Source organism: Melospiza georgiana, chromosome 10 (assembly GCF_028018845.1).
Source record: "Melospiza georgiana isolate bMelGeo1 chromosome 10, bMelGeo1.pri, whole genome shotgun sequence".
In the NCBI taxonomy this organism is placed as follows: domain Eukaryota; kingdom Metazoa; phylum Chordata; class Aves; order Passeriformes; family Passerellidae; genus Melospiza; species Melospiza georgiana.
In genome coordinates, this window is record NC_080439.1 from 4013365 (window position 1) to 4026948 (window position 13584).

Consider the following 13584-nt stretch of genomic DNA (forward strand, 5'->3'; position numbering starts at 1 on the left):
AAGACTAGGTGACAGTAGAAGTACTTTTCTACTTCATTTTGCCAGTTTGTGCCACTAACAGTTGTGAGCATTATTTATGTAATCATCAGAGAGTAATGAAACAGTCATGATACTGTACCAACAATGCATTTAAAGCTGTCCTTTGTTGGTTCTTTACTTGGTGCTAGCATTTATTTCCACCGATGCCTTTGTCCAGATGCTGAGAAATAGAAGAGTGTAGAAGATACCTCTTAACTTAATCTACGTGGAGTAATAATTAATCTGCACCTTAACTAAACAGACTTGTGAAAAATTTCTTGAAGGATTTCATTTAAAGAGTCTGAAAATTGTCCCTTGACTCCTGAGTGTGACTGTAATTTTTTTTCTCTTCCTCCATGTCTGTATTTGTAAAATAATAGACCTTTTTTTGCTTTGTGTTGATCATTTTAGTATGGGGCATGTCCATAACCTGCTGCTTGGTCACATTTTATGCTTTAATAGATGGTAGATTTGCTGATGAAGCCTACCATGGGCAGCAGGAGTACAGCCATGTTCAACAGGAACATCCCTAATGCAGGAATCTCTCACACTGTCCCCATTTGTGATAGTTATTGCAGGGCCTTTAATTTCCCTGCTTGTCTGTCCCACAGAGCTTATGAACAGCTGATGTTCATAATGCTGGCAAAAGACAAAGGATAAAGTTCTCTGGTGTTTTATTTTTGGCATTTCCCTTTGTCTCTCCTCTTGTCTCTTTCAGTTCTGTTGTTGGTGTAGCCCCTGAGGGATTCCTCAGCCTTTTAAGACCGAAGAACCACAAAATTGGGATCTTGACTGTGTGTAGCTTGTACTAAGCTTCCTCCTTGCTGTCTCTCTCTGAAAGTAGAGCAGAAATCTTGGCATAGATATAGGTTTAGTCATGAAAACTGAGAAAGTAAATGCTGTACAACTGATAACTTGCATATTTAAACAGCTTTGGAAGACAAATTAATGATATGCTGCTGGTGCCTGAGGAAAAGCAGCTCAGGATAAACATCCAGGAGAAATGACCAGGAGAGAGAATAGCTCAGGAGAGAAACCTAAACAATAACTACATTCCTACATAGAAAATGCATTCCATAACAGTGTTTGTTTGGACTGGTTTTATATTTCTAAACTTATAGCTTATTACTGTATTCTTAGATTTCAGACTTTTTTAAAAAATACAGTGCTTAGATTTATACAGGATTTGTTTAGATACTTATAACAGTAACAGTTGCTTTATTAGTCATTTAGTTTTCTTTATAGACAAGAAGATATTCATTATTTTTTACAAGACAACAATTTTAACCTTTCTTAATAGAATACACAGGCTTGTAGTTTTGTCTTGGAGCAATAATTTAGTGACCTGCACTCTTGAGTCCCCATCTGAAAATCTTGATTTTTATCCTCATCTTTCGTGAAGATATCTCAGCTGCTGAGGTATGATCTCTACCAACTGTATTCATTTACTAGAATATAGATTTTAAATAAATAAATATATATAAATATATATATATATATATATTTGTAGGTGTGTTCAGGCTGTAGGTCTGAACCTACACCTGTACTTTTGCCAATAGATGCATGGAAATCAGCTGCACATGTAAGTCCTAGGCTTAAGGGTTCTGGGTTCATTTTGAAGTACAAGGCTTATAACAGTATTGATAATTTCTGTAAGGGATTAATATGGGAGAGCATGGAATCTTTTTAGGCATGTGTCCTTGCAAAAGAAAAGAAGGAACTTCAATAATTCTGTGAAGAGTAATACAAAGAGTATGACATGTTTTGTCACACTGCTGTTTCAGTCAATTTTGCACTGAAGTTGGTGCAAGTTTTGCCTGAATAGCTTATCTGCATCTCTAAGTCTCTAAATTGACTGTTTGGAAGTACTTAGGTGAGAATAGCTCCTTATAAGACATCTACGTCTAAATTAGTGCCTCTAAGTGGGCACAAATGACAAACTTTTTGTAATCATGTGCTACAAAACAATTTTCAAGTACAGACAAGTCCCACATGAAGGATTTCAGGGCTGTGATCCCAGAGAGGCTCAATAAGCCTTGCAGAGCTAAGTTCAGACAAGGACTAATAACTGATTTTTTTGGTTAAATTATTTTTAAAGTATCTGCCATGTATATACAATTTTTCCTCTGTTATTTGTATATACCTCAACTCTCAATTTTATAATTCCCTGGGAAGGGAGGGAGTTGTACATATTTAGCCTGAAGTGTTTTATGTTAGACTTTAATAAACTTGTTTTATAATTTTCCCTCACCTTGTGTCTCCTGTTTATAACTGCAAAGGGTAGCAACAAAAGCAGGAGGGAACCAGTCAGACACAATCCCTGTCACCACCCTGGCACAAGGACCCTGGAGCCCACATTAGAATTTGGGGGACCTCTGCTGCACCCCTGCCCTGCTGGATCAGTCACTTGCCTTCATTTGCCTCCCCTCTAAAACTGGGGGGAAATGCTGCCTTTCAGCAAGGTACAGTGAGGTCTAGAAGCTGAAAAAATGGTTTTCAGAGCAGGATTATGGTTGCTTTAGCCTTTGAATTACTCAGAAGAACATGGCAAAAAGAATCTAGCCCGTGTAAATTCACTCATTCCAAAGAACACAAGATACATCTTCTAAGAATTTCAAGGTCAGAGGAAGGAAGAAATAAAAGTCTCTGGCATGGGCTTCTTTAAGCAATGCAGGGTTTTGCACAAATGATTGTTTTAGTATGCAGGAAGCTGTTTATACAGAATTTGGAAGGAATTACTCTGCAGCCCTTTCTTACAAAAGAATATCAAAGAAAACTGTAACACATGAGCTGTTTTTATGGATATTGTCAGTAATGAAGAGGGCTTTATGGGCTGAACAAGCTGCTGTTAAACAAGGGTTCAGATAGAGTGCAAATACTTCAAACACATACACCAGCACTTTCAGATGCCATTTCACCTGATATATTTTGACTGTGATATTGTTGCCATCTTACCACATCATTAAAACCAAAATACTGCTGTTGATTGAGTTGGGTACCTGTTACCACCTTAGATTAACAGATGTCATTTATACAAGTAAATTAAGACTTCATTTGAGCAGTGAAATTGGAGTGAGCTTCATATACCTGACAAGGGAAAGAAAGATACATAGAAAAAAAATACCTGAGTCTTGTAGTGGTGTTTTTAGCAAGAAATCCTGTCACCAGTGTGTCAGTGCTGACACTATCAGAGTGTCACCTGCAATGATCCAGAGCAGCAGCACACAGAAAGGTACCAACACAGGCTTATCTAATTATTTCAAAATTTAGGATTTTGGAATTATTTTAGGAATTTAGGAAAAATCTCATAGCAGATTCTTCTCAAAACACCTTGTTTGGTGTATCCCCAACTTTAGTTCTTGTTGTTGCATCCTTTCTGCTGAACAAGAGTTAAAATACCAGCTCCTCTCTAGAGCTGGGTGTTCACAGGGTGATGTATGGACTTTGTGCTGCAGGCTGGGAGGGCCCTGTGCAGGTGTGCAGAACAAACATTCCTGCTCTGGGCTTATCCCTGAGGATACCAGGGGCTCTTGGAGCAAGAACCTGAGTAGTTTGTGTTTGGGGGTGGGGGCAATGAAAAAAAAAACAAACAACAAACCTACCAAACAACAACAAACCTCCGCCTACACCAGCTCTCACAACTGCCCTGGTCATTTCAGCTGGGGAAGAGGTGTCCAAATGTCTCCTGTTCCTACACTACCACAGTGATAATGCAGAGAAAACACAGCAGCAGTTACACTGCTACTTCCCAGCTATTTCTACTGAAATTACTTTCTTACATTTTTCCCCTCTTGCTTTGCTCTTGTACCTACACTCACAGATCATTCTGGTACTTTATGCCAATATTTAACAGGCACATTTATAGGGGCAGAGAATTGCATTCATGAAAGGCTTGGAGCAAACCTCTGCTGTCCTGTGACTTTTTCTGTTTAGGAACATAAATTAAGTCACTTCTACAGGAATGAGCAGAGTGAATGGAAAAAGGAAACCAGCAGAGTGATTCCCAAGCTTACACAAAGTCTGTCCAAGCCATTACACAATGTTTACCATTACATGCATGTGTTGTCTTACTCATGTGTAGGAATTGTCACAGGGCTATAGTGATACAACTGTTTAGGCAGTTTTCATGAGATGAGAAGAAATTATGGCATCAGATTTGGTGGTGGTTTATATTTGTTGTATAAGAAACAAGTACATGCTCCAATTTAATCAAAATTCCATGTATATCCCAGCAAACTGGATTCCCCAGCTCTAAATTCTAGCATGGCTGTGGCTTAATGCTTAAGTTCACTTACCTTGGTTTAAAAAAAGTCACTACTGGAAGATCAAAAGGATGCAATTGCTTAGGAAGAGTTCATGGAGAACAGTGCCAACAAATGGATTTATCCAAAGCTCTCAGCTTCAGCAGGAATCTGACTCTGCAGGATACCTGATCTGCTGCCCAGCAGCAGTCCTGGGTGTTGCTTTTGTCAGTCTGCTCTGCCTGGGTACAAACCTTTTCATAGTTACAGACCTTTAATAGATTGAGCATGACTTAGTAACAAACTTTGAGGTCATTTCTTGGATACTTTCTCTCTGTTGCCATTTCAAGCAGGTGTAGATTCCTCCAAGACTCAACCCGCGAAGAAACAACGTGCAGCAAGTGTGATACTGATATAACAACCTATTTTACTAGAAACCAGGGAGGGAAAGCTCAGGCTCGGGGCGGGTTCCGGGGGTGCCCGGGGTGCAGGATCCTCACAAATACTCCGAGACAGGGACGATTTCCAGGCTGGCGTTGGCAGCGCCGGGGGCCACGGCGGCGCAGCGCGGGCTCCAGTAGCGGTGCTTGGCCAGCCCGTGGGACAGCTCTGCCAGGAAAATCTCCCCGTCCACCTTGTAGGGAGCCACGTCCGTGCAGTCCGGGTGCAGGCGCTCCACCGCCATCAGCTCCGCGAATGCCTGGAGGGAAGGAGAGCGGGGATTTAACAAGCGGTGCTCCCTTTGAAGGCTCTCACATGGCACTTCGTCCTTCCAGAGTGCTGATATCCAGGGAGGCTCGTCCCAGCACCACCATATTGTAACCACATTTAAAAGCTCAGATAAATCAAGTGTCTTGTTCACTAATTGCTGGACTCTTCCCAACAATAGAAGGACAAATTAGAGCAATCGAACCCCAGCCTTCTCAGGTGAGTTCAGAGCCAAACACTTACTGCACAGGTGCTTCTGTCAATTTTGTTCCCCCAGATGTAAATATGGGAAAGTGTCATGTTGGAATGCATTGCCTGTGCAAGAGCTACAAGTCCTCTGCCAGTTATATTGTTGCTTACAACAGACAACCTAGAAAACAGAGAAAATGTGTGCCAAACAACAGAATTCCCATATCTGGGTTAAATATAAGAATTTAACCATGAATTAGTCTTATTGTTATATATAATATGTAGAGAGAAATTTTATTTATAATATAATAATTTATTTATATAAAAGCCAGTCCTACTCTAATATCCTTTTCAGGTTGCCAAAGGCAGCTGGCCTCTGGACTTATTCTATTTCTCAAAGCACTTTCCTGACTCTTGCAGCCAGGTTGTTCACTACTGAGTTCTTCAGTGTCAGTGACTTTGCTGCATGGTGGCCAGGTCTCATCTCTAGTCTGCTTTGAAGCCCAAGCCTTGGCATTTATCCAGGCTAAGCTTTGATCTTTGTGGAGTGGCAGTTATTTTTATATTAGTGAACCTGCGAGGCTTTCAGAGGCATCTCGCAGCCGCCACCTCCTCAGTCTGCTACTTAAAACTAATGGCTTCAGGTAACACCTTTGATCAGCTTTCATGTCCTGCCGGCAGGGGTTTAACGCGGCTGCAAAAGACACCCTGATGGAGAGATTACAGCTCTTCTGGGTTCACCCGGAAGCGAACTTAAACAGAGGATTTTCTTAAGTGTTGGAAGATCAGAACCAACAAATATAGTGCCTTATCCCAGCGTGGAATCTGATTATCTCAAAAATCTGAAGGCCTGCAACTCTTGTTTTCGTTTGCGCACCACAGGGACCTGTGCTTCAAAGACGCAGAAAGAATGAGCAGATCAATGGTGTCACCCTCTCAGAGTGACTGTGAAAGCTGTGAGAGCTCTGAGCACACCTGGGGCTCACCTCCAGCACCCCAGGCTGTCTCACAGGTCTTGGAGCAGCTCAAACGGCAGCAGAGACAATGCTTGGTAAAGAAATCCCACCCAGTCACTCACAGGTTTTTTTTCCCCAAGAAAGAAAAATTGTCTAAAACATTTGGAACTTCCTGACTTTCCTATTTTGATCAAGATGAAGACACAGAGCTGTGATGCATTTCAGGCAGTGCAGAGTGCAGGTTTCCCACCTGCAGTCTCTGGGGGAGCTGTGCCAGTACTTACGCCTTCAGAGTCCTGTTCCGCGTGGCCAAGGTCTCACTCAGGTAAATGATTCCAGCATCCTCTATTCGGTTTGCATCAAGATCCAGGATCTCCAGGGTATGGTTCTTTTTTAGTAGCTCTCCCAAAAATTTAGCACCATCACAGATGATGTTATTACTAAAAGAGAGATGCACGTTTTAATTTTTTTTTTTTCAAGTTGCTAAGAAAATGAGTTTCTAGTGTGCCACACTTAATCACTCTCACCAGCTAAGGTCAAGGTATCTCAGGGTGGAGTTTTCATACAGGGCATCACACAGTCGCTCTACACCAAAGTTTTTCATTTCATGCTTGCCCAAATGTAGTTCCACAAGAGAAGAATTACTCCTCAGCATCAGAGCTATATGAACTGTGGTCTCTTCCTAGAAACATACACCCAATTTTATTAATCTGGACTTTAGGGTAAGATACAGTTGTGCCTCAGTAAAAGGGAGTTATGCAACTAACTGCAAGATCTGGTCATCAGTAGTGTTGATCATTCTATTCTGTATATTGTATAAAAACAACCACAAAATGACATGTTATGATAAAGTTAAAAAATAAAATTAAAAAAAAAAGAAAAATACTATAGAGATATTTGCAGTTTTACAGTACTGTCTACATCCCTGCAAATATCAGTGAAGCATCAACATTTAATTATGTCTAATCAGTTTCCCTCCCTGCTATTCCTCTTAAAAGACTGAATCAATCTTTGCTAACATGTAAAATTATTTTGTAATGATGGTAATTATTTAATACAAGAATGAACTGGTCACAGTTTTTACTTGATCTTGGAGATCTTTTCCAACCTTAAAGGTTCTGTTGATTGTATGCAAAAGAAACAGGACTTCTATGGGAAAAAATATGTCCTGCCACTCTAAGACAAAGGAAGTTTGTTCAAAATTGTCCTGTTTAGTTCAGAAAAAAGGTCCACAAATACATCAGTACTGATTTGACTTATGCCCCTCTCTCTGAGCTGACTCCACAGTCACTCACATACCTGTTGGGTGGATAGCAAAGGACGATTGAGGTTTATGGCTTTGAGTGATTTGTTCTGAGTCAGGGCTATGGCTGTTGCTATCAGACACCGCAGGCCCTGGAAATGAAAATAAATTCTTTAGAGAAACATGTTCAGTGTATAGATCAAGCTACCAAATTGCCATTACTATTATTCCTGCCTTCATCTACTCTGAAGGTAGAGAGATGGGACTACTGGAGGCAACTGCTTACAGACACATAACAGATTTTCTGATAATACCAATGCCAACTGTCTATGGAAGAGCAGACTGAAATTAGACTAAGCAGTACAAATGATTCAGCAACTCAGAGAATGAAAACCAAGAATAATGGATCTGAAAAATACTTGTCCATTCAATTGATCCTATATTTTGATTTCCCTGATTTATGAGGCAAAATCAGCTTATGTGTGTTACCCTAATATTTATCCACCAGGTAAATTCATATTTAGTATGAATTGGCAAATTTTGATTTTTTTTAAATATCCTTCTACTTTGCCCTCAATTTTATGTTTATGCTACTTTTCAAGTAGGCTGGGCTGTACCCAAAGCCATCTCATTTTAAACCAGCTCTATCAATTCCCTACCAAGCTTTTGAATAAATCCTACACTGCCTACACTTCCCTTTTTCATGTATTCATAACACCTTCACACTTTCTGAGGGCTATTCCCCCTTCTGGCTCAGAAGCAAATCCTGAATTTCCAGGAGACAAATGTATGCTTTTAAAAGCAATCCACAACCTCCTGAGTCTCCCTGTGCACAGTATAGGAAGTGTCAGTGCCCAGCTCCAGGAGGAACCACATTGTCCAAGAGTAAATTGGGTGCTTTTCTACTCAATTCAGCTCTGCTGTGCTTATGTCCTTTATGGGCAAGCTCTGAGAGGAGCAGCAGAGCTATGGGATGAGTGACTTTCAGAGGTTGCAGCACTGCTCACTTTAGAAGGAAGAGATTCTCCTTCTAAAGGGAATGAGAAGTCCATTCTTCAAAATGAATTACAGGACTTAGCTCAACAGAAAGAAGCAGCAGAAAAAAAACCCTCAGAAAATGTGCAAGCCAAGCACTTGAATTCCTAGAGAGACACAGTAGCTCTAAAATATCCCCAGTTCTGACTTCACAGGTGCTTTATGCAATGTGCCTTTCCCAGCACACATTGCAATATTGTATATTCTGTTACCTCTGGCTGTCACAAAATCAATGACAACAGATGGCATTTCCCCCTAATTAAGCACTGCAGGACCCTTGTAATACCCTTGAAAGATTTATGTCTTATTGCTGATAATTTTACTGGGTTACTCACCACATCACAGTCTCCAAGATCCAACTTCTTTAAGGTTGAGTTAGTTTCTAGCATTGAAGCAAAAAACATCCCACCTTGGTTTCCTATTTTGTTTCCAGTCATTCTCAGGTGCACAAGACTTTGATTGTTCTAGACAAAATTAAAAATATATATATATTCCTTTAAGATGGTCTGCAAAACCACTCTGTCCTGTTTTTTAATGTGAATTCTGCTGGTTATCACATAGAGACAAAACAAACTTCCAGAAGAATTGTGTCCAAGTGATAACACTGGCTCAGCTCTTGGCTCAGACTCCCCTCGGGGGCAACAAATATGAGAGCCTGCAAGCAAAACAATTCTATTTGAAAACTTCTGTTTCTCCAAAGTTCATGAATTTCATCACACTCATGAAAATAATCCAGGCAAATATTTCTTCCTAAATTGGCATCTGAAATGCAAATTGCCTTAATACTAATTTAAATCTGGTAAGCCTTGTATGAGCCCAGCATTGTACATCTACTGCACAGCCTTAGTGTTTTGGAAGCCTGTCAAATTTAGTTGAAATCAGTTCAGGGTTCAAAGACTGTGAAGGAGGAAGAAAGAGCTCATGTGACCCTCCTTTCACAAACACAACAAATCTTCCACACAAGCCTCATTTCCTTGGGAAACCACATTAAAAATAACAAACTTGGGTTTGTGGTACTGCTGTAAGGCAAAGTTTTGAAAACATGTCTCAGACATCTTGAATCAAGACAAATATTGATGTCAAAGTACAGGCTAATTTAATTTAATTTTTGGAGAAAAAGTAAGGAAAAAATGATGGCATTATATATCCTGTAGCACAGCATTTTTCACACAGAAAAACCCAGCTGCAATGGTTGTGCTTTTTATAGACAATTATGTCTTTTTCTAGATAATGAATTGTTAATGGCAGCACAGGGCAACTTTCTCTTGTGTGAAATCTGATTTCTGTAGTGTGCCTTGGGAAACCAGGCAATCCCTGTGACACAGCAACATGCTGAATGGAGCAAAGACAGAGGCTCCTTTCAGCCAGCTCTGATGTTGGCAGCACAGCCAGTACTGGTCATCAAAAGCAAAAAGATTAAAGGAGATGCCATTGCCTAAATCTCCCAGGCAAATACTCACATGGAGTGCTCCTGCTATCAGCTCTGCCCCACTTGTGCCAATGTCATTGAACATCAGGTTCAGATACTGCAGAGTGGAGTTTTCCTTAGGAGCAAACAAAGCAGGAAGCAATGAGAGGGTTTTTTCCCAAAACACAGCTGTATTTTCCAAAAAGGAGATACACATACAAAACTCTGCCCTTTGCAGCATTTCAGGCTGTTCATGAGTTGGAGAAGTAGTTAAAGAATCCCAAATTTTGTCAGGTGATGAGGGCTAGGCGTAAAACCTGTCATAGGGCCTGAGGAACTACCCAGGAACCCTGTGCATGAAGCAGGTGGCCGAGCTCAGATGCACAAATTCAGGCATTTTGTGAACCTAACCTAACCTCAAATTCTAGGAACACAGGCAGAGGGTGACAACTCACTGTTTTCCACCTGCATCCCAGTGCTTACTGTGACAAAAAGGCTGCATTAAAATTCCCTATGTTTAGGTCTACAAAAAGGCTAAGAGAGATTATAAAATAGCTGAAACAAGGGCACTGGCACAACCATTACCCCCTTCGTTGAACTGAACTGTGAGCCTTCTACCGGAAATTAAAAATCTCCACAGAGAATACAATCTGAGGTTCTAGTGATAGTCAAAGTTATTAGAATTTTGCCAAACCAGCTTATTCTTGTCCCCAATACAAATATTACTATAGACAAATAAATTACAAGTTGCTGAAAGATAAACATCTCTTGGCACCTGGAGGAATAATGCCATGATCTCTGCTCCAACATCAGTCAATAAATTATAGGCAAGATCCAAACCTGAAAAAGATGAAGAATAAGGAATGTCACAGATGCATATCTACATTGAACTGATCTCTGAACAAAAAGAAACAAAGATGAACTAAGGCTGAAATCAAGACTGATCTTGTTTTCTTGTATTAGCATAGCAATGTCAAACACACAGGGAAAAACCTTACCTGTGACAAAGGGAGCTTGGCCTAGGACAGAGACAAGAACTGCAAGATCATTATCTGTAACTCTCGGCACAGGCACCAGATGATTATTTCCAGCTAATTTTAATGTGATTCCTTTTGTACTTCTGCAATAACATAAAAATGGAAGAATATGAGGAGAAGTAAAATTATAGAGAGAAATGAATTCCCTCTCCAGATCAGAGGTGTGCCCATGCCTGCCCTCCCTGGAGCTCTTGCACAGGGTTATCTGCTGCCTCTGCTGTGGTAACACCACCTCAGCAGTGCCTTGCTGAAGGCACTGCTCAGCACTGAAAGCAGGAATAACCAAGATGAGGGGAAGGAGATGGAAATAAAGATTATCTCAGAGGTTACCTCTTCATCATCTTTTTACTTGCCCTCTTTCCTTTATTTACTTTATCCTGCCCTCAGGATCAAAACGTGACACAAACCATTTAATTTTCTCAGTTTTTTCCCCAAAAAGGACAATTAACTTTGATCCCAGCACCATCCATGAGAAGAAGCAGTACCCAGACCCTTAAAGAGAGAGAATTTAGGTGGTTAATAACTTGGCAGGATTCAGAGACAACTCAGGGAAGCATGACTAGCTGGAAGGTAACTGAATGCAGCTGAGGCTTTTAAAACAGGAGTGAGACACAAAGAAGGGAGTTAGGATGACTAAACACAGGCTTTGGCTTCTTTAGGGGACAGAAAGGCACCTTCCTGTACATTTTTCACTTTTTTTGATTTCACTGCTTGTAAAGCTGCCCAGAAAGGATATATAGCTACAAACTTCTGCCAACATGATGTCAAGATGAGTCAAACCAGAACTTCAGCAGTAAATGTTAAATTTGATTTGTGTTTAAGCCTGAAACTGCATGAACTTTGTCATATTTCAATTCCTCATCCTGCTACCCTGTTTAAGGCTTTCAGAAGCATCTGAAACACCCCGTTTGTTATTTTCTTACATTTCATCGTTTTTATCAGCTTCTTGAAGCACACGAGCAATGAAGGGGTTTTCAGGCTGGCTCAAATTTTGACAGGCCTCCATATAATGCCGGTGAAGATCTGGAGCAACCGCCATGACCTGCTGGAAAACAAAACCAAGTGTTATTGTATCGTTTTGGCAGCCTAGCAACCAGAAGAGATCTGCATAGCAATACAAGTGGGCTCGGTCTGGAAAGGGTTACAGCTTGTGGTTTGGAGTAACAGATACAGGAAAAGCACGAGGAAAAGGCTGAGTGTGTTTTCGATGTGCTGCAGTTGGTTAGAGCACCGTGCTAGAGCACCAAGGCGGGCCATTCACTTCAGAGTTTAACTCGATTTTTCTCCTTCCAGCTCAGCCTATTCTGTAATAACCTCAGAGATAAAAGTATCTGAGATGATAGAGAAGCGATCCCTGGGGCAGCTGAGCCCTGCAGGCCTTACCTGAGCTATGCCCACCTCTCCCTTGTCCCCAGCTCAACCCGCGGTGAGTTCGGTAACCGGGGCTGCTCCGAGCTGGGCTCGGTAACGGAGCCCGTTCTCAGGGCGGGTGTCCCCAGCCCGTTCCCAGCGAGGGCGTCCCCAGCTCGCTGCCAGCGAGGGTGTCCTGGAGCCCGTACCCAGCGAGGGTGTCCCCAGCCCGTTCCCAGGGAGGGTGTCCTAGAGCCTGTCCCCAGGGCGGGTGTCCCCAGCCGATTCCCAGGGAGGGTGTACCCGGCCCGTTCTCAGAGCGAGTGTCCCCAGCCCGTTCCCAGGGAGGGTGTCCTCAGCCTGTTCCCAAGGAGGGTGTCCCCGGCCCGTTCTCAGGGCGGGTGTCCCCAGCCCGTTCCCAGGGAGGGTGTCCCCGGCCCGTTCTCAGGGCGGGTGTACCCGGCCCGTTCTCAGGGCGGGTGTCCCCAGCCCGTTCCCAGGGAGGATGTCCCCAGCCGATTCCCAGGGCGGGTGTACCCGGCCCGTTCTCAGGGCGAGTGTCCCGGGCCGGCAGCAGGAAGCAGCGGGCAGGCGTTGCCAGGAGCCCCCAGGGTCCCTCCCCTGTGCGGGGCTGAGCCCCCGGTGCTGCCCAGACCCTGGGCACGGAGTTGGTCTCCGAGGAGCCTTTGCAAAGCTGTCCATGGTTACACGGATCAGCTGCTCCTTCAAAGATTCCTGCGCTGGCCCTTTCCAGCAAATAAATCCCTCTGGTGGTTTCAGCGCTGCCCTCCTGGGCCGGAGGGGATGGGCTGCATTTTCCTGCACTGCAGCACCGCCAGGAGCTGCCGCGCTGGGTCTGTCTCGTAATCTCCTGCACAAACTTCCCCCAGGTTTGAAGAATCTCCCTGACACAGGGCGCTCAGACTGTCCAGACAGCCTGGAGAAGATCCAACACCAGCTCTGCTGCTGGGCCTCCCTTTCCAGTGTTTGTGTGGGGAACACCACGTTACCCATTGCACCACCTTACACATTGTACCTGCATCCTCCACCAGGTTAATCAGTGTCAGGATGCTAGATCTCGCTGAAAAACGCTTTGATGCTATTCCTAAAGGAATGTGCGCTATGAAAAATGTATTCGTTCCTTTGCTTTACTTTATATTTCATTGATACCTCCCTTTTGCACAATCCAAGTTCTCCATTACAACCAAGTGTCGCTTTTCCCCACCACACTGAGAAGGGACATTGCACTGGTACACGCCAAGCCTGGGTTCCTCATTATTGCTGGCATCTCAGAATTCAGGCAGAAAAAAGCAAGAACGTGGAAACACTGACCTTTGTGTTGAATCATAAAGATGGAATCCTGACTGGAGGGACTGCTGCAGTTTTTTGCATCTTTTTT

The 13584-nt window shown here is 42.7% G+C and overlaps 1 protein-coding gene across 1 annotated transcript; it reads right to left on the minus strand.

The window, feature by feature from the left end:
- Positions 1–4746: 4746 nt before the first annotated feature.
- LRRC34 (leucine rich repeat containing 34) lies at positions 4747–11874 on the minus strand. The gene is made up of 10 exons (XM_058031267.1): positions 11759–11874; positions 10797–10918; positions 10574–10638; positions 9851–9934; positions 8726–8854; positions 7412–7507; positions 6640–6794; positions 6397–6552; positions 5211–5337; positions 4747–4959 (listed from the first exon to the last, which is right to left on the minus strand). The coding sequence occupies exons 1-10, from the start codon at positions 11872–11874 to the stop codon at positions 4756–4758; spliced, it is 1254 nt and encodes a 417-aa protein (XP_057887250.1). The 3' UTR covers positions 4747–4755.
- Positions 11875–13584: the final 1710 nt, after the last annotated feature.